General features: G+C 61.8%; 1 protein-coding gene across 2 annotated transcripts in view; it reads left to right on the forward strand.

Annotated features, from left to right (window-relative positions):
* Window positions 1-13,128: 13,128 nt before the first annotated feature.
* PDE9A (phosphodiesterase 9A) overlaps window positions 13,129-21,057 on the forward strand; it is a 54,409-nt gene continuing 46,480 nt past the window's right edge. For both annotated transcript variants that reach the window (XM_040986660.1, XM_040986661.1), the window contains exon 1: window positions 13,129-13,215. In XM_040986660.1, coding sequence (XP_040842594.1) covers window positions 13,147-13,215 — 69 coding nt within the window. In that variant the 5' untranslated portion in view covers window positions 13,129-13,146. The remainder of the gene's footprint in view (window positions 13,216-21,057) is intronic.

Below are 21,057 nucleotides of genomic sequence, written 5' to 3' on the forward strand. Positions count from 1 at the left end.
ATCTGTTAAAGGTGTTTTGACTTCTCTCTTTCAAGGCCTTTCTGGCTGGTCTGAGCAGCCGGCCCCCGGGGGCGCCTCCCGCCTCCCTCCCGCCTCCCTCCCGCCTCCCCTGCCCCGAGCCACACTGTCTTCCCTCTGTGTGTTCAGTTTTGACTATATGCTCGACTTTGCATTCACAGCAATTCGTAGAAATAATTTATTGATAGGAATCTTTCCCTATGATGATGTTTTGGTAACTTCCAGACACCCCAATGTATCAATAATCTGGGGTCCTCTTTTTTGAATTTTCGAAAGATTTATATTATTTATTTGAAAGGGAAGGAGAGACAGATTGTTCACCCACTGGTTCACTCCCCAGACGGCCACACCCGCTGCGGCTGGCCAGGTTGGAGCCGGTAACTCCATGCAGGTCTCCCAGCTGAGTGGCACCCTCTGCTGGTGCCACCCTCTGCTGGTGCCACCCTCTGCTGCTTCCCAGGCGGGCACTTTGGCAGAACACTCAAGCCTCAAGCAGCGCCTGGAGGGGAGCTGCTGGCCCTGCAGGTGGCAGCCCACGTGCTGCGCCACCATGCCAGCTCCTGGGACTCTCTTAATCTGATTTTAGGGCCTGCGGTGTCCCATGAGTGTGGAGACAGGACAAGGTCTGGGCCTCCCCGGCTGGCCAGAGCATCCCAGCTGGCACCATCCAGGGGGTCGCTGACAGTTGTGCCTGGTGTGGAAGGTGTCCGGTGACCAGTGGAGCTGCCCGCCCAGGGGGGAAGCCCATGGGTTCCCAACCTGAGGCTCGAGCTAGTGGGGACTCAGCAGACTGCTGACAGGGACTGCTCACAGTGCCCCCAACAACACACCTGTGACCTTGATGGAAACACAGCTGACCTGCCACGTGGTCTCAGATGCCGTCGCTCCCAGCGGTGCCACCGAGGGACAGACAGGCCCACCAGCTGCTTTCCCTGCCCACGCCCTTAAAAATAGTGCCTCTTCCATTTCCATCAAGCTTCTGTCATCTGCATTTCCACTCTGGGAGGAGCTGTCAGTCACTGCTCCCCGATGGGCTCATGGATGCTCAAAGCTACTGCCAGTGAACAGGCGCTGGGGAGAGCTGTCTGCGGGGCAGCGCTGGCGGGCAGCCTCTGCCAACTCCGTCAGCCCATGAAGGAGGCCGCAACATTTCAGCTGCAACGGCCACCCACAACCGCACAGCCGCTGGCCCTCCGCTGGATTCTGGACTTGGCAGCTGCCAAATTCCATTCAGAGCCTGGGTGGGCTCCTTTCAAATGCAGAATCCCAGGTCCTCAACCCCAGAGAGTCTGACCCCATACCCACACGTGGGCATGTGCTGGAGATCCCCAGTGAACCCCTGGAGGTTTCAGGGCGCACCTGCGCCCGTCTAGGTGTGGAGCACCATCTGGCCAGCGTCTCGGCTCTCCCCTGACGAGCTTCAAGCAAGTCAGCCTGTTTTGCAGGAGAAGCCACTGTCCTTCTCTTACAGGTCGTGGGAATGTGACTGCTCGGCTGGCCGACAAGCTGATCACGTGAAATTCCACCCAAAAATCACCCCGGGGAGACACGTGATAGTCTTCGGACCCAGGGGTCCTGCCAGCACCTGCCCAGCAGCACATATGGGATCCAGGACACATAAGAATGAAACAAACCCCTGGCCAGACGGCCCCAGCATGTGGCAGAGGTACTGGGAGTTAAGTGGCAGCTGCAGGGTTCCTGGCTCCATGCTTTGCAGTTAACACCTGTTTCCTTGCCCCGTGCCAGGGGGCGCCAGGCCAGCGGGCCCAAGTCTAGGGGTGCTGTGGCAACATCTGCAGGAGGTGTTCACTCTTCAAAGCATCTACGAGTTTTCAAAGTTCTTATTTCTTTTCATTTTATTTGAAAGGTAGACTGAGAGATCTGCCACCTGCTGATCCGCTCCCCAAGCGCCCTCCACAGCCAGGGCTCAGTGTGGGTGTTTGGTGAAGCAGGGACCCAAGTGCTTGAACCACCAGTGTGCGTGTCAGCAGGGAGCCGGGCACGACCGCAGCGGGCAGGACTCCACTCAAGCCCACTGCTGTGGGAGCAGGTGTCCCAGACGGGGGCTAAGCCACGGGGTCAAACACCCGCCCTGGCAACAATCCTGTAAACATGGCAGGGGCGGGAGAACCTGGCTGCTGTTAGAGCCGACGCTCTGGCGACTCCTCCATCAGACCAGCTCTGCCTGGAGCACGCGGGGCTTCCAGCTCTGCCGGGCTGCTACGGCAGCCACGTGCTCTTGTGTAACATATTAATTGCTCCTCACACACTACACGGCTCAGCACAACAGTCTTATTTTGCTTTTTAAAACCAGATGAGCCTCGCATGCCCTCGCCAGGAGATGCACCTGCCCCAGTTTCGTGCCATGCTTTCCATTTTACAGCCGGAAGTCCCTCCGGGGAGCCAGTACTCCGACCCACTTGCCAAAAGGGCGGACGAGGACAGCCTTGCCGGGAATGGGGCTGTCATTCCCACCACACTGGCTGAGCCCATCATTCCCAGCACCCCACGGACAAGCCGTCGTGTGTCAGCCATGAGAGAGGAGGCCAAGTGCTCCAACACAGGGAAGGGAGGCGAGGGGTGAGCAGACGGCCCAAGCCCACAGCACACAGGGACAGACACCCGTGTCACACGGGGCTCCAGAAGGACATGGATGAGGAAGGCGGAAGGATGATATGTCGGCTCAGCCACCACCGCGAGGAGCCCACGGAGGAAGCCTTGAGGGATGGTGCAGCATGTAGCTGCCACCATGAGGGCCCAACAGAGGAAGCGTGGTGGCAGGGCGTGGTCAATAGATGGACTGTCACAGGTAACTTTTGTGCCCAGAGACAGGTCTGCAGGCTCACCGTCTGCTTCACTGCTCAAATGCTCCCAGCATGGGACACCTGCATGGACCCCCAGCTTCAAGCCAGCCCCACCCCAGCCCTCGCCGGAATCTGAGACCGGAACCAGCAGATGGAGAATCTGTGTGTTCTGCCACCTGCAGATAGAAATGACCACAAGGTGGCGTAGTGGGCTCTGCCCCCTGCAGCACCAGCGTCCCATATGGGCACCGGTTCCAGTTCCCACTGCTCCACTTCAATTCCACTCCATGCTGATGCTCCTGCGAAAGCAATGGAGGATGGCTCAAGTGCTTGGAATCCCTGAGGAGGCTCCTGGCTCCTCAGCTCAGTCCTGCCCAGACCTGGCCACTGTGGCCATTTGGGGAGTGAACAAGCGTTTGAAAGATCTCTCTCTCTCTCCCCCCTTTCTCTCTGTAATTCCAATTTTCCAATAAAAATAAATAAATCATCTTTGCCCAGTCCCAGGGACCTCAGTAGCCATGAGTTGGGGTTCAGATCTGGCCAAGTCCCAGAGCCAAACAGCACACAACCAGTCCCAAAGGGGGCACAGACACAACATCAGGAAGCCCCAGTCACGAAAACAGGAACTCCTTAAGGGCCCCAAGATCCTGAGGAGCACGAGGAGGGCCTGAAGAACATGCAGGTCATCAGTGCCAAGGCCGTGAGTGCACGGGCCGAGGCCGTCAAGGCCATGGTCAGACCAAGGAAGTGAAGCCTGGGATCCCCAAGGGAGTCAGTGCAAGCTCCATCACCCTGTCCAAGCTTGTGCCTGAATGGCCAAGGGTCTCAGAGTGGCCCAGACCAAGCCCAAGGCTCAGGCTGCCCCTGCGCCTGCGGCAGCAGCTCCAGCTCAGCCTCCTCCCACAGGTGCCCAGCCCCCATAAAGTCTCCACTGTGACAGCCTCTGCCGGCCACTGCAGGGACAGAAGGACGGTGTGACCCCTGGGCTGCTGTCCTCCTGTGCCATTTGTACAAATAAACCTGAGATGGGGGTGGGAAATAATTAAATAAATGTTTTTTCCCAAAGGAAATGCCCACCAGGAAAGGCATGTGACAGCCCTGAGCAGCGTCATGCGAGACCCTCAGGATGCCCAGGGAGAGGAAAGGGGGGCTTCAGCCAGCAGTCATGTGTTCCAAGTAGTCCACTCCCTCCAGCAAAGACACCCGTTGCCTCTCACGGCCCTGCATGCCCAACCTTGGCCATCTCCCTGCAGAAGGGGGTTCCGCCGGCAGCCTCTGGCACAGCCTTCAGGCCTACGGGTCCGAGGCGTGCCGGCCTGTCTGTCTGCCTGCAAAGCCGCTGGGACTCAGCCAAGGCCATTCTACGTCCACAGTCCCGTCCACGTTGCAGCAGCTGGACCCACGCCACTCCCGGCCAGAGGCTCTGCCCTCCGTCTGCATGGCTCTGGGTGTGGAAGGCTGTGGAGACCCGGTTCCTGTGTGTCTGGGGGCCACAGCCACAGAAGCCCTCGCCTCAGCACCCACCACGATCTGACATGAGAGGCAGACCGACGGGCAGGGGAGGCCTCTGCATCCGCCCACAGCTAGAGCCAGACTTCCAAGTTCCGAGTCAAAACAGGGGTGCTCCGTATGCAGGCAGGCACAACACCCCTCCCACTGCAGCCTTGCATGTCCCCGAGCTCCGTGGGCCTCTATGTGTGAGAAAGGGAAGAAATTCGGGAAGCCGTGTGATGTGCTATCATATAAATGACGGGGCCGGCGTTGCAGGTGAAGCTGGCCACTGTAACATCAGGCGCCCAGAAGGGCGCTGGTTTGAGTCCTGGCTGCTCCACTTCCCATCCTGCTCCCTGCTTGTGGCCTGGGAAAGCAGCAGAGACTGACTCAAGTCCTTGTGCCCCTGCGTCCGTGTGAGAGACCCAAATGAAGCTCCTAGCTCCTGGCTTCGGACCAGGCCAGCTCCAGCTACCGTGACCTTCTGGGGAGTAACCCAGTGCGTGAACAATCTCTCTCTGTGTAACTGACTTTCTAATAAATAAGTCTTTTTAAAAAATAAATGAAAAGAACAAGAAATTTGACCTGGAAACTGGCTTAATGAAAACCTCAAAGCATGCGACTTCCCTGGATGCAGGGACCAAACACCCTGAAATGCTTCTTTCATGATGGGAACCCTGAGCACCCCAACATCGCACCAGCGTACCTGTTGCCAGCAGCCTGCATGGGGAAGGCGACTCCCACCGGAGCAGCCCAGGCAAGCCCCAGCTGAGCTCCCTGCCCACCACAACCGAGCCCTGGGTACGAATGTCAGCTAAACGCAGCCGGTTGGTCACCAGGGAGACGGCTGTGAAGAGCGGCTGTGCCCACTCGGTGCTCAGGGCATGCCCGGGGGGTCACATCCAATGAGACCGCAAGGAGGAGGTGCCTCCGGGAGAGGGGGCTCAGAGCTGCCACAGCACCCTGCCCTCCCCTCCCCCAGCCAGTCCACAAGCCTGGGACTCTCTCAGGGACACAACAGCCCTCCCCATCGTGCCCACTGCCCCCACCTCGGCGTGGAGCCAAAGTTTTCCATAGAGGGCCTTCTCCCTCCATCCCTCAACCTATGCTCCCAAGGGAGAGAAAATTACCAGTGCCATGGCAACCAGGATGTGGCACAGGGCACCCGCCAGAGCTCTCCGCCCCGCTAGCGTGGGAGATAGAGCCAGCAAGGGAGGGCAGTGAGGGGGGCTTGGCACGGGGACCCCACCATGTGTGGGCTGGGCGCTGCCCACCCTGCAGCCACTCGGAGTCCCTCCATCCCCTTGTCATCCCTGCCACTGTCCCCTCCACCTAGACAGCCCCAAGTCCCATCACTCCATTCAGGCCCTCACCCCCTCCACCATGCAGCTCCCATCAGCATCAGTGACAGAGCAGCCCAAGGAATTTCCCTCCAGAATAAAAGTCCCTGGTGAGTGCTTGCTTCTCCCCACTAGAATAGAAGGCCCCAGTGGGTGTCAGTCTGGGAAGAGCTTTTTGCTTCTCTGCCACCCCGGGGCTGTCTCTGTGTGTGTCTGCAGGGGTGGCTGTGGCGCACTCTTGCCGAGGCTCCCACTCCTCAGGCCCCCCGCACAGCCTCCCTGCCGGCTCCCAGAGGCCTCCAACACAGGGTGTGGGCAAGAGAGGTGTCCCTCGACGCCCAGGAATGTCCTGGGACCGCTGTGGGCGCCAGTGCTGCACGCCGCTGCGCTCAAGAGCCTGGAGTCCCAGGGCTGCCTTGACTCCGCATGCGCCAGTGTGAATGTGACCGAGAACTTGCCTTCACTCGCTCAGGAGCCGCAGCTGTCTCAGATGAATCACGGTTTTCGCTCCTTGGACGCCGAAGTCGCCTCGCTGGGGATCGGCCACGAGGCACAGGAGGGGGAGCAAAGGGAGAGGATGAGGGCAGCCCCCAGAGCACCGCTGGGTGCTGCAAGGCTTCCCCAGGAAGGCGCTGGGGTGCGCCCCAAGGGAGCAACCCACAGCTCCAGCACTGTGAAAAGTCAAAAGCAACAGGATTTCCATTGCTTTCCTGAGCATCCTGCAGTGTGCAACAACCAAAGGCAGGAACTTCCAAAACTTCATGGAAAACACAATGAAAAGATCATTTTGGTTTAAAAAAAGGGGGGGGAGGGCCCATGTTGTAGTGTAGCAGGTAACGCCACCACTGAGAATGCCAACATCCCATAGGAGTGCCAGGTTGAGTCCGGGCCGCTCCACTTCCCATCCAGCTCCCTGCCTGTGGCCTGGGAAAGCAACAGAGGACAGCCCAAGCCTTGGGACCCTGCACTGTGTGGGAGACCTGGAAGAAGCTTCATGCTCTCGGCTTCTGATCAACCCAGCTCCAACTGCTGTGACCATTTGGGAAGTGAATCAGTGGATGTAAGCTGTGTGTGTCTGTGTGTAGCTCTGCCTTTCAGAATAAATTGTCCCAAAAAAATTAAGTCAGGCTTGGCACGGTAGCTTAGTGGCTAGGGTCCTCGCCTTGCGCGCCAGGACTTCATATGGGCACCAGTTCATGTCCCAGAGGCCCCGCTTCCCATCCAGCTCCCTGCTTGTGGCCTGGGAAAGCAGTCAAGGTCAGCCCAAAGCCTTGGGACCCTGCACCCGCATGGGAGACCCGGAAGAAGCTCCTGGCTCCTGGCTTTGGATTGGTGCAGCTCCGGCCATCGCAGCTGCTTGAGGAATGAATCAGGGGACAGAAGATCTCCCTCTCCGTTTGCACAGGCCTTGCACAGTCTGTCAGTCATATGGGGGTGCAGCCCCTGCCACCACAGGAAGCCACGGAGGAATGGGCCCTGCTGGGCGGCTCACACACCGGCTCCTGGACTTTGGGACGCTTTGGGGAGGCGGGAGAGAGGCCTGGACAGCGAGTGTCTCACTTCTGTGAGCAGGTGGACGCTGAAGCCGAGGCGGTTATAGGCATCATGGACAGTGTCCTGAACTCAACTCTTGCCTCTAATGGCAGCGCTGGGTACAGTTCACCCCGGCCATGCTCTTCAGCTATGTTAGGGCGACTGGAGCTCCAGGGACGGGCTGCACGAGAGGAAGGAAGTGTGTGTTTCTGGAGAGGAGCGTGCGGCTGTGTTGCGATGGCACGCGCAGGCAGAGGCACTACTGCGTCCAGCCGAGCAGGGGCCAAGAATGGAGCATTAACATCCAGATGGGGACAGCACTGCCCAGCCGAGAATGCCCAGTGACGGCACTGCCTGAGTCACTGCCTGACTCAGCTCAGCCCTGGGGCTGCACAAGACACTCCGAGACCCAACCACGGCACCCAGGGGACCTTGGCTGCTCCATGAACCTCTGTGTTATTTCCCATGACCCAGAGCTCAAGACCAAATCTACAGAGCAGGGGAGCACTGGGGCCTCAGCCTCACCAAGAACTACTGTCCACCCTGGCTCCAGCCTGTGACCCCAAAATGCAGGGCTTCACAGCCAGGTTAGAGCAGAAACTGGGCTTGGGAGGCAAACAGCCCACAATCATTTGGCAAGACAGGCCAGGTCCTGGGTTCCCGGGGGAGCTCTTCCCAGGGTGCAGGGGGTGCAGGTGTGGCTGGGAGGTGGGGTACAGGTGTTGGTGGCCGGAAGTGTCCAGAAGGTGGGGTGCAGGTGTGGCTGGGAGGTGGGGTGCAGGTGTGGCTGGAGCTGGCATTGGGTGCATGTGTCTGGCAGGGGTGCAGGTGTGCCCCGGGGGGCGAGGTGCCTGTGGCTGACACACAACTCCGGATGTGCTCTCGGGGAAGCCTGGCAGACCCAAGTGGCCACTGGGATGAACTGAGACGATGAGGACTCCGATCCACTCGACCGCCGGAAGGCAGGGTCCCCACGGGCAGGAAGCACTGTGATTGCTGAGCGCTGTCCTGGGTGGTGCCTGTGGTGTGACGGGCCACTCTGTGAGTGTGAGCTCAGCTTACCCCGTGTAGCCACTTCTGAGACAGTGTGCTGGCACTGCCCATGTAAGCTGACCACAGGTCACTCCCAGGACACAAGTAACCTCACAGTGAAAGACAGAAAAAGGCCTAGACAACTAATGCTGCAAACACAGGCCTTTCCCATTGCCCCCTCAGGTGAGTTCAGCTTTACAGCAGCTGGCACCGGGGTTAAGTGTGGCGTGCAGAGGCTGAGGCACGGGGCTGGCTCCGTGCACGGTGGGACAGTGCTGGGCTGGGGGAGGGCGGGCGGCCACAGGGCGGATGCTGCCTCTTTGCCAACTTGTCCTCAATGCACACCTTGCCCAGGGACGGGCATCTGGCATCCCACATCAAAGCTCCTGAATCCACTGACGGGCAGCGGCTGCCCCAGCCTCTCGTTCACACACACATCATGGGAGACAGCAGGCGTGGCTCAAGTGCTTGGGCGACCACCACTGTCACGGGAGCACAGGATGGAAGTGGGGTCCTGGCTCCGGTTTGGCCCAATCTGGCGGCTGCACACGAGGAGGGCAGTGCCATTCTGGTGCTAGCTCTTTCGCTTTCTCTCTCTCTCTCAAATAAATTAAAGTAAAAATTGTAACGTCACCCCTGGCCTCTGTGCACTTGACCTAATTACTGTGTTGATGTCCTTCCAGCAAATGTGCTGCAAATCCATTAACCAGCCCCTAATCCTGGAGATTCAGGTCACTTCTTCCCTTTTAATTTTCTGTTATAAATGGCACCTCATTAATAAGATGACATGACATTTAAAAAAAAATTTACAGGAAAAGCAAAGTGGTTCTGGCTCTTTGGACGTGCCAAGACCTATTAGGAAAAAGCAAAAATGAAGCTAAAAGATAGCGACTGGGAGAAACGCATTAAGGAAAGCAATGAAGGTTGTTGTCCCCCTTAAAAAATGACTTGTTGTGCAAGGTAGAGTTGCAGAGAGGGAGAGACAGAGATCTTCCATCCACTGGTTTACTCCCCAGTGGTCAGCACTGAGCTGGGCTAAAGCTTCACACAGGTCTCCCACGGGGCGCACAGGGGCCCAAGGCCTTGGACCGTCCTCTGTGCCCTTCCCAGGCCAGAAGCAGGGAGCTGGAGCGGACATGGAGCAGCTGGGCTAGGCAGTGGTGCCCACTGGGGATGCTGCAGGCTGCTATACCACCTCCCGCTCCCAGCAAAAAGTTAACGGTAAAATATGTCAAAACATCCAGGGCGAAAGGCCCCGTGTCGGCTGGGAAAGCGCCAGCCAGCGGCCCACCACAAGAAGTGCCCCATCACTCTTGCAAACAGAACTTCTCCCCGGTGAGATGAGAAAAAACAAACAGGCCTCGCTGCCTCCCGCTCCGTAGAACGCTCAGCCCAGGGGCCTCCGGGCGCCCGCCGTGGGAGTGAAATCAGCTTGCAGGCAATTTGGCCGACTGCAAACTCTAAATATGCCTTCCGCCGACACACAAAAGCATCCGTGTTTACCCACTGGCCTCCCTTTCAGGAACCAGACCTGAGCACAGCAGGGGACAGCCACAGGGTGTGCCCAGGAACAGGGCTTTGCACGGTGCTCACAGGGGCGAGAGGCGGCCGTGGGCAGGGGCAGGGGCTGGCTGCTGGGGCAGGGCAGGGGCAGGGGCTGGTTGCTGGGGCAGGGGCTGGCTGCCGGGGGCAGGGGGTAGGGGCTGGCTGCTGGGGCAGGGGCTGGCTGCTGGGGCAGGGGCTGGCTGCTGGGGGCAAGAGCTGGCTGCTGGGGGCAAGAGCTGGCTGCTGGGGGCAGGGGCTGGCTGCCAGCGTCACTGGCAGGTGCACACAGCTGCACAAGACCCCGCCTGGGGGAGGGCTGGGACCCGCCTTCCGGCCTGCAGGGGACTTTGCCTTGCTGACCACACCACTGGCAATGTTTACAGCTGGCAGTAAGTTTATTATCCCAGTCACAGGAGGCCGGCCCAGCCAAGTGTGTGCTGACCACAGCGTGCAGGGCACCCCTGGGGGCGGGGTGTCTCTGCCTTCTCACCAAGGCCAGGGCACAGGGGCTCTAACTCCTTCAAGGTCACCCTGGAGTTCAAGGTCGCTACTCAGGTCCACAATCCTGGGACACTCAGGAGGCTTCACTTGAATCTTGTCCCAGCAGCATGTCCCTTCTCTCCATGCCCTCTGAGCGGGCCCCACGTGCCCAGTGCATTCTGCTTGTCTGACAAATTGATTTTGCTCAGATGGGGCAAGCAGCATAGGAAGCCATCAGATTCTTTCAGCAGAAAGTTATGCATATTGTCGGCTGCGGGACCTCAGAGAGAACAGGTAGGTGGATGGATGCTGACCCGCTGGGCAGGCCAGGCCACTGCTGCGGCGAGCAGAGGAGGGGGTGCCAGCCGACCGCTCAGTCTATGTGCCCGGGGTGCCCTCTGCCTGTGGACAACACCCCTACTCCAGGCCCACAGCAGGGTGCTCATTCTGGGGGCCCAGCATCCTCGGCCTCCTTGCCTGTTGGGGACGTGAGCTCTAGTGCTGGCCCCAGGGCCCTGCCCCGTCCTCCCTCCCAGCTCGGCTCCAGCAGCCTCAGCTCCACGACTCTTGGCTAAGGGACATTTCAATGGTGCCCTCACTACCACCTCTGTCAAGCTCCACGTGTGGGAAGGGCCTGCGTGTGCAATGCAGGACAGCAACGGAAGCTGCGGCCAGGCTGGGGAGGGGACAGAGGCTGGCCCATTCCGGCTCCAGGGAGCCAGGAGTGTTCGGAACGCATTTGGCCACGCCCTTCCCTCTGCTGGGATGCAAGTAGGGTCTCCCACAGAGTCCCACAGGGCAGGGGACTTCCTTTCCCGTCAGTTCCCACATGGCACCAGCACCAAGTTCCCAGAAGGCCAGGTCCCAGGCCAGGGAGGTCACTGAGCAGGCCTGCCTGACTCCATTCCAGGCACCCTGGCCCAGTCCCTGGTCCTCTTCCATTTGGACCTGGATTCTGCACTTCTCTGGGCCAGGACAGGCCAAGGCAGGCCAGAGGGGTAGGTTTAGGCTGCCCACCAGGGAACCCCAGAGCTGCGGGGCAGACACAAGACGACGGCTGCTGAGCCAACTCACAGCAAAGCTGTGCCCTTCCAGCCGCCCTTGCCTTGCACGGGGAGCACTGCGGACCATGCCTGCTGTGGTTCTGAGCGTTTAGAGCTGGGTGGGCTGAGGTGACAGTCCTGCCCCAAGCAGTGGGCCTTGTCCAGTCCACCAAAGCTGTTCTGCCTGCCTGCACCGGCATCTCCCCCTGCCTTCGTCCCAGACTTTGTCCCATCAGCTCCGTTGGCCGGCACCAGCTGCCGTGGAGTCCAGCTGCAGCCAGCAGAGCGTGGCACGCTTCGGCCTCCACAGTTGCCTGGCCTCACGCCTCCTACTGCATCTCCAAGCTCACACCGCCAGGATGCACTCTGTGGACCATGCCACCACGGCTGCAGCCGCCCCCTCGCTGCCCACCCCTCCTGCCCCACCTGTGCTGGGCTGGTCTCCTGGTGCAGGGGCATCCAACAGGCTGTTCCTTTGCTGGAAGGTTCCCTGCACCCAGGGCTCAGCTCCTAAGCCCCTCCAAGCTTCTCCCTCGTGACCTTGAGTTTGCAAAGTCTCAGGAGCCTCACTACCCACATCACACAGGGCAACCGGCCACTCTGAACGTGATTCTGTCGGGCAGCGTGAGCAGCCCACCTGCCCTGGTGCCCGGCTCATTCTCTGCTGCCCAGCCCCAGCCCTGCAGAGCCACACACAAAAAGGGGGAGAGGCCAGAGCCCAGCACGAGGGAGCCCAGACCAAGAGGAGAGCAGTCCAAGGCAGCCGGCAGCACGGGCCGTTCCGCCCTGGGTCAGAACAGTCAGCAGCAAAACTGTGGTCACAGCCACCCCATCGGGAAGCCAGCTGAGGCGTCAGGGCTGACCCTTCCCCGCCCACACTCCTGCAAAGCAAACCTGAAGGGACCCCACGCCCCTGGAGGCACCAGCTGATCCCCAAGGATGCAAGCTGGCAGCACCGAGTGACCCCGAGGGGCTGGCCAGAGCCCAGGAGGCCAGCTCCACACCTCCGACCGGCAGTGGCTGCCGCACACCCCACCTGCCAGGTCCCAGCGCGGCCAGATGGCCCCGCGGGAAGTCCCTCAGGCAAGGTTGACTGTCCACCCGGTGGAGGCCAGGATGGGCAGGGAAGCAGGAGGAAATGACTACAGGCTGCCGCACATTCAACAGATGGGAAGCCGCAGACCGCGACTCGGAACAGAACCTGCCCCGATGCCGCGTCCCAGAGCAGGCAGCGGCCGTCGTGGCGAAGGCCAGGCGGGGCGGGGGGAGTCGAGAGCCAAAAGGGCCGCCCCGACCTCCAGGTGCCGACCACGCCCGCGCCCCCTCCTGTCCGCACCCGCACGAGGAATAAAACGCCGCTTTAGCAGCTCCAGATGCAGCCGGAAGCGGAATGAACGCGGGCGGGCGCTTCTCGGGGTCCCCGCATCGCATCCCACGCCCCCCATCCCCGCCTGCGGACCCTGCAGTCCCGCATTCCCACCCAGCCTCGTGATTGCTCGCCACGGGCAGGCGGGCGAGCGTCCACGCGGGGTCGGAGCCAGCGCGCGAGCCACGGAGGGCGCTGCGGATGCGCGGCCCGAGCGCGCGTGGTGCGTGACGGCCCCGGGGTCCCGGGAAGAGCGGGCGGGGAGGGGGCGCCTGGCCGGGGAGGGGCCGGGCAGCGGCGGGGCGGGCGGAGGGCCGGCGGGAGGAGCCGAGCCGCCGCCGCGCAGCGCCCGGGACGCGCAGGCCGGGCTCCGGTTGGCTGCGGGCCCCCGCCCCGCGCAGCCCCGCGCCCGCCCCCACGCGCGCCCCGCCCCCGCGCTGCCCGCGGCGCGGCGAGAAAGTAGAGAGAGAGGGAAAAGTCGGATCGCGGCGAGCATGGGCTCTGCCTCGTCCAGCTACCGGCCCAAGGCCATCTACCTGGACATCGATGGACGCATCCAGAAGGTAGCGCCCCCGCCCCATCCCTCTGTCCGCCCGCGGTCCCGGCTGGCCGGGGGTCCCCGCGCCGCTTCCCACCCTCCCCCTCCCGGATGTCCCGCCGGTCGCCGAAAGCTGTCGCTGTCAGAGGCCCGCGAGGGCAGCGTGGCATTTCCGGTGGGAGGACCCCGGCCCCCAGCCCCCCGCTCACCCTCGGGCCGGGACTGAGCTGTGCCGGGCCGCGTCGGAGCGCGCGGGGACGGGGGCGCGGTGGTAGCGCAGGGGCTGCGCGCTAGCTCCTGTCCGCGCCGGAGGTCTCAGCACCTCGGCGCCCTCGAAGATGTCCAGCGTCCAAGCCATCCTGGCTCTCGGGCAGGCCCTGCCTTTGTTCGCGCCCCTGCGGTCCCTGGACCCCTCCCGGCTCGCAGACAGGGACAATGAGAGAGCTGGCTCGGTCGGGGGGTGGCTAATTTAGCCCCCGCCCCCCCAAGGAAGAGCTTTCTTGTGGACGTTACTCCCCCATTCCCCCTCCTGCTGTCCTCGCTGTGTGAGAGGAAAGTCGGGAGGAGCTGCCCGCACCAAGCAGGTGCGCCCGCTGGGTTAGGGCTCCGGGCTGGGGTCTCAGAAGCGCCCTCTGCCAGCAGACCTGCCCAGGCGACAAGCGGCTCTCTCCCCCATCCACCCCGTGTCCCCCTCCCCCAGCCTGAGCCTGGCAAATGCGAAGTGCAGTCCCTCCCCCGCCTCCCAAGGTCGGTGAGCGACCCTTGGTTCTTTCAGCTCAGGCGAGGAGACCCAGGCCCACCTGCATGGGGCTGGACCTCGTCCCAGGGGAAGGCACTGGCCAGCCCTGCGGGCCTGCTCCAGCGTGCGTGCAGACACACTTGTGTACGTGTGCACACGCACGCACACACGTGCAGCACACGGTTGCATGGGCGAACATTTTCCCTACACTGCACGGCGTTTGTCCCTCGACCAGAACTCCCATGATGGAGGGCACCGCACCAGGAGCTTACTGAGAACTCCAGGCTGGCTTGGAGCTGAACCAGAGTTGAGCAGTGTGAGGGGCTGGCCCGGGACTGGCCAGTGGTTCTGCATAGTTGATCGACACGCTTGTGGCTGGGAAAGCTGCATGGTCCCGGACGGTCAGGTGGTACCCTGGCAGGGGCAGGTTCGGGGCCTCCGTGCCAGGAGCAGATTCCATGGCTGCCAGGAGCTGGTGCCCTCATTGTCGGCAAAGAGGGTGGTAATGCCAAGTTCAGAGGCCGTGGTGATGGTGAGCGGGTGGGAGGGGGTGGACACTACAGAAGGCTGGGGCGTGCACTGCCTCTGCCGATGCTGTGACCACTGCTGCTGCAGATGAGCCCCAGAGTTGGAGTATGACAGACAGGGTGGGGGGTGGGGTGCCAGTATGTCCCAGCCAGCACTTCCTTCCCTCGAGGTCCAGTCACTGGGTCTGTTGCGGGCTAGCGGACTGAGGACCGTCTACTGGCAAGGAGAGTGCTGGCCGGTGGGGGCCGCAGCGGCAGGTGGGCTGGGGGCTGTCCTGCTGCCACAGGTCCCAGCGTGGAGCCCCAGGCTCCTGCATTATCTCAGTGTTGGAGATAACCAGCTTCCGGCCAAGACTTCATAGTCGCCAGATAGCTTCTGCTCCCGGGGTGGGGGTGGGGGGCCTGAAGTGGTCTGAAGGGAGGGGCCTTGGCTCCGGACCCAGCTGTCCCCAAGGCCTCCATTCCCGACTCCTGGCCGCTCGGCTCATGCACGGCTTTATTTATGATTTAATGACAAAGCCGGCAGACACGCCCTGGTGCCACATCCCGTGCCTGGAGTTGCACAACAGGCTGCTGGACCGGGTGTGGAGTGGGGGGGTGTTCTGTCTCCCTGTCCCAAGAGGCTGTGCTGAGGCAGCTTGGAGTGCCCCCCCCCCATGCTGTGCATGCAAGCAGTACTGAGGGGCAGGACCCCTAAGTGTCCTGGAATCTGGGGAGGCTGTGCTCAAACGCTGGTCCGGGAGTTAGCTCTGGGTAGAGGGCAGCCTCACCTGGCCAGCAGCGTGTCCCTCCTGTTCCCTCAGCCGCCCACGGGCTGCAGCCTGTTAGCTGAAGGTGGCTTCTGTAGGGCAGCACGTTGCCCAGGGATTCTGTGCGTCCTTCCTTAGGCCAGCTGCTGGTCTCTGCCCGCCTGGCCAGGGAAAGCGAGTGAGACAGGCCAGAAGGAGGAGCCGTATCAGCTGCTGTGCGGACATCCACAGAGAAGCTTCCCGGCCTCCGTGGCTGCTGCCCACCTACAGCGGCTCCTGCCAGGCCCCTCTGCTTCACCCAGGGCCCTCCCCACTGGGCTCCCTTCCAGGGCTCCTGCGTGGTCTCTGGCCCCAGGCCCTGTTCCTCCCGTGACCCCGTCCTGCCCTGGCTCTGGCTCCCAGGATCCCTTCTTCTGCTGTGCCCAGGTCATGCACCTGCTGTCGCGTTGTCTGCCTTGGGGTCAGCACAGAGCCCAGGGCCAATGCAACTTACAGTGACTTTGTCCTGCTCCTGACCAAAGCCAGCTGTCTGTCACTTGTCTGGGTCGCAGTTCACCTGTGCAGATGAGTCCCCTGGGCAGGCACTGCTGGCCGCCCCCTCTCCACCACCAGGTGGATGGTGTACCCTCCTGGGGCTGTCAGGGGAGCAGGGAGCTCTGGGTGGCCTCAGTCTCTGTCCTGACCCCCGGTCGGGGATGGCAGCGCTGTCTGCTGTGAAAGTTTGCGGCTGTGGCAGCTTGGCAGCGGCAGCTCAGCTGCGTGTGGTGGTCAGTCCCAAAGGCCTGCCCGCCCGAAAAGCACAGAGCACGCTGAACATACAGCACCCGGGCCGCCTGCGCACTTCCAAGTGTGGCCCCGGGACAGCCTCGACCTTCTCCCCTTCAGCAGGGCCTTTCTGACGTCTAGGAGCTGGCAGAGGATGCTGGATGAGCTGTGATGGGGGAGGGGGGCCTGCTGGTGATCTGCCAACGGGCCACCTTGTCCGGGGCATGTGCGTCGTGCCAGAAGTCCGTCCAGTCTCAGACAAGGAGGTGGGCAGTGGCGTGCCGTGGGTGACTGCGTGTAGTATGGATCCGCTCAGAGCAGGGGCCACGTGGGCAGGCTCCAGGAGGCGGTCCTGCTCTGGGCTTGGATAGGGGTACAGGCGGCCATGGCAGGTGCCTTTCCTGCATCCCCTGTGATACTGCAGGTGCAGTGGTCGGAGCCTCAGCAAGAGCAGGAGGGCGCAGGATGGGCTGGTGGGCTCAGGGACGGAGCGAGTGCAGCAGAAGGCTGAGTTCAGGGCCAGCATGAGGGGACAGCAGGTTCACCCTCTGTTCTGCCCCAGATCACCCGCCTGTCATCAGAAACCACACTGGCAACCAAGAGCTCTCAGGTCCACACGCCTGCTCCTATGGGTGCAGGTGGCCTTGGTTAGGGCTTTGCCAGGGAGTGCTGGGAGAAGCCCCAGAACTCCCACAGGGATCTTGGGTCACCCACACAAGATGGTGGCAGCCCTGCGGCCAGTCTTTCCAACTTTGGCCCCACCCAGCCTGGGGCCACTCCGGAAGGCTTCCCCTGCCTGCAGGGGGCCTTGGGAAGCAGTAGCCTCTGGCCTCTGACCCAACTCCCTGCTGTGTGACCCACTGCTTACAGATCCGCCTCCTGGGAAGTCGTCCCCACGTCTCTGTGTAGGTTCACCCCCCTCCCCACCCCTCCCCAGGTGCCGGAGTCAGGGTTCCGAGACCAAGCAGTGTGCCTTGGGGAGATCTGGCCACATGTCACCCTCACCTGCAGGACCGGTGGCTCTGAGTCTTGCCCAATGTTTGCAAGCCTCGGCCAATGCCCTGCACATTTTCTGTCTGTGGGGTGGGGGTGTTTATCACTGAGTTTCCCCCCACCCCACCTTTCTGATTTGTGGTTGCATGGGTCTGCTAGGGTGCCCCATCCAGTGGCACCATGGGGTTCCCGGGGGCTGTCGCCTCTGGGCGTGGGATCTGTGGTTCAGCACCAGCCTGTGCCATGAGCCCATTGCTCTGTCCTCACACAGGTTGGCCAGGGAGCCTAAGACAAATCCAGGGGTCCCTGCTGGTGCCAGGCTGCACTGCCCCTGGGCCACCAGCTGAGAACAGCAGGTGGGGACCTGAGCCTCTGCCGGGCCTGGCCGTGTGACATGGGTGCTGCTTGTCAGGTTGGCTGCTCATGGAGACTAGTGGGGTGTCCTGCCTCAGGTGGCCACATCGGCCTGGGCAAGGGGCACACGTGACGGGAACTCGAGCTGCCGCCTGCCCAGAGGACCCTCCCTGCCGCTGAGTCAGGATAATGCGATTTCTGAAAAAAGAGAGGGAGAGGAAGCCAGGAGGTGGGGGTGGGGGAGAGCCTGGATTTCTGTCCAAACAGAAGCCCCGAGAGACCCCCAGCACCACGCCCCCTCTGTTCCTCATGCCCAAGAACCCCTCTTCCGCCCGCCCACGCAGTCCTGCACTTGGCCACTATTGCACAGTGAATGTGTCTCCCAGAGCTGCAGCCCAGCTGCCTCAGAGTGGGCCGTCGTCTCCGGGACAAAGTCGCACTGGTTGTGGCTGGGCCTTGGCGCCCAGGGCTGCGGCCCTCGTTGGAAGGTGGGGACAGTGCCACAGCATCCAGACCGGGGTCTGAGCCTTGGAGTGGGGGTGCGTCCCTGTGTGTGTTGGTGGCTGGGCTGGCCGGGGAGGTCCACCCCCTCCCTGCTCTTCCCGGAGCAGCTGTGGCCACAGCTGGATGCCCGGCTGTGACCACCCACTTCTGCCGCTTGTAGCGCCTGGGGCAGCCACAGGGACATACCATGGTTCTGACCCCTGGAAGGCTGGTCTGTCACTTAGGACCTTGCTCCACCCCCACTCAGGCTGACCAGGCTGCCTCCAGCATGCCCGCCCACACAGAAGCCACAAATGCGTCTCCGCAGACAAGCCCCGTCCAACTCCCTTATGTGTCCTTCAGGTTTGTTGCTGTCTACATCTCGGTCCCCTGTGGACGTGGACACTAGAGCAACAAACCATGACAGAGCACCTGAGAGCCGTCGGGGGTGGTGTTGACGGAGTGTGACACGAGGCCACCACGGGGGTCCCAGGGGGTGGTGTTGACGGAGTATGACACGAGGCCACCACGGGGGTCCCACGGGGGTCCCACGGGGGTGGGGGCGAGTGCACTGCTGCTCCCCCAGAGCCCCCTCCAGCCCGGGCTGCAACACGCCAGGGTCTGCAGGTGGCTCAGCCGCCTTGAGGGATACATGTTGGGGGGTTGGGGGCTACTGTCCCCTGGGTCACCAGTGAGACCCCCTGTGTCCTGAGGCCCGGTAGCTGCTGGCGGTCTCTGGCTGGTGGCCGCTTCATGGCCGGCTCTGCGGGAAGCGGCCCACGTCTCTTCTTTTCCTGTTAGCTTTTCCTCTGCCTGTTTTTTTAACATTTATTTTTGGGGCCTGGCACTGTGGCCTAGTGGTTAAAGTCCTCGCCTTGAATGCCCCAGGATCCCATTGGGCGCTAGTTTTAAACCTGACGGCCCCGCTTCCCATCCAGCTCCCTGCTTGTGGCCTGGGAAAGCAGACGAGGACGGCCCAAAGTCTTGGGACCCTGCGCCTGTGTGGGAGACCCGGAAGAGGTTCCCAGCTCCTGGTTTCAGAGCAGCAGAGCTCCGGCCATTGTGGCTGCTTGAGGAGTGAAACTTCGGACGGAGGATCTTCCTCTCTGTCTCTCCTCTCTATGTTTATCTGACTTTGTAATAAAATAAATCTTTTTTAAAAGTGTATCTTTGAAAGGCAGAGCAGTGGCAGGCCGGGGGGCAGTGGGGGTGTCTTCCGTCCACTGCTGGCTGACTCCCCAAACGGTTCTGACAGCAGTCCAGAGCAGAAAGCCAGGAGTCAGGATCTCCATCTGGGTCTCCCACGTGGGTAGCAGGGGCCCATGGACTTGGTCTGTGCTCTGATGCCCTTCCGTATGCTTCAGCAGGGAGCTGCATCGGAAGCGGAGTGGCCAGCGTCAAAACTGGCGCTGACGGTGAGATGCCAGCACCACAGGTTGTGGTTGAATAGACGATGGCACCACATCTGCCCCTTCTCCTCCTCCGCTCGGGGAGTGACCTCTTCACCCAGCGCCATGCCAGGGGGCACATCAGAAGGCTGCTTCTGCAGCCTCCCCAGCCCTCACACTCCCAGGCTGCCAGCCACATGACTCAACATGTTCCTGACTGGCCGGTCCCACACCTCTCCCTGAAACCGGCAGGTGGAGTGAGTGGCAGGGCCTGGCTGCACCTGCTCCACGCCCCCCGCAGTCACTCCGTGTCTGCCGCTGCTGCCGGCTGCGTGTGGCAGCTGGGATCTGGGGCAGCTCTCCACACCCCCTCGCGTTCTGCCAGACGTTCTGATTGAATTTGCTGGCGCCGAGCTGGGCCCCTGTGCGTCTGGGATCCTTTGCCAGTGTGTTCACCCTAAGGCGACGGTGAGGGGGGCACCCCGGGAAGGAGACGAACCCAGCCCCGCGGGACAGGCCTGCCACACATCTGGCACAGTGCTGCCTTCCAGCTCCTCGCACGTCTGAGACGTTAGAAGAATTTGCTGTTTAGACTTGGCTGGCGTCCCCCAAATTCCCAACATTTTAAAAACCCCTAACTCTCAAATACTTCTGGTGGCAAGGGTGTGGGGCCAGTGTTGTCTTGGTGATGGAGGGGGTGTGTGGGGTGAAGGAATTGGGAGGCGAGCGGTGCATGGAGTTAGGGTTGCACTCTGTCCCCCGGTGCCCAGCGGTGGGGTGCACTCCTCTCCACTGCTCCCCCTGGCAGGGAGGCCCGGGAGGAGGGCTGAACCCCCAGGAGGCGCAAGACCCAGCCTGCAGGTACATGTTGAAGTTTGTGGCCAAGTGTGTGTTGACAAACCTGTGCGGAAGAGAACGAAAGAGGGCGCTTGTCGCACACCACACATGCACATGCGTGGACACACGCCATGCCCCCGTAGACACATCACACCCCATGCACATGCGTGGACACACGCCATGCCCCCGTAGACACATCACACCCCATGCACATGCACGGACACACGCCATGCCCCCGGAGACACGTCACACCCCATGCACATGCACAGACACACACCATGCCCCCGGAGACACGTCACACCCCATGCACATGCACGGACACACGCCATGCCCCCGGAGACACATCACACCCCATGCACATGCGTGGACACACACCATGCCCCCGGAGACACGTCACACCCCATGCACATGCGTGGACACACGCCATGCCCCGTAGACACGTCACACCCCATGCACATGCACAGACACACACCATGCCCCCGTAGACACATCACACCCCATGCACATGCACAGACACACACCATGCCCCCGTAGACACATCACACCCCATGCACATGCACAGACACACACCATGCCCCCGGAGACACGTCACACCCCATGCACATGCGTGGACACATGCCATGCCCCCGTAGACACGTCACACCCCATGCACATGCGTGGACACATGCCATGCCCCCGGAGACACGTCACACCCCATGTACATGCACGGACACACGCCATGCCCCGTAGACACATCACACCCCATGCACATGCGTGGACACACGCCATGCCCCCGGAGACACGTCACACCCCATGCACATGCACGGACACACGCCATGCCCCCGGAGACACGTCACACCCCATGCACATGCACGGACACACGCCATGCCCCCGGAGACACGTCACACCCCATGCACATGCACGGACACACGCCATGCCCCCGGAGACACGTCACACCCCATGCACATGCACGGACACACGCCATGCCCCCGGAGACACGTCACACCCCATGTACATGCACGGACACACACCATGCCCCCGTAGACACGTCAC

The sequence above is a fragment of the Ochotona curzoniae genome, unplaced genomic scaffold (genome assembly GCF_017591425.1).
Source record: "Ochotona curzoniae isolate NIBS_2020 unplaced genomic scaffold, NIBS_Ocur_1.0 contig_4516, whole genome shotgun sequence".
NCBI lineage: Eukaryota > Metazoa > Chordata > Mammalia > Lagomorpha > Ochotonidae > Ochotona > Ochotona curzoniae.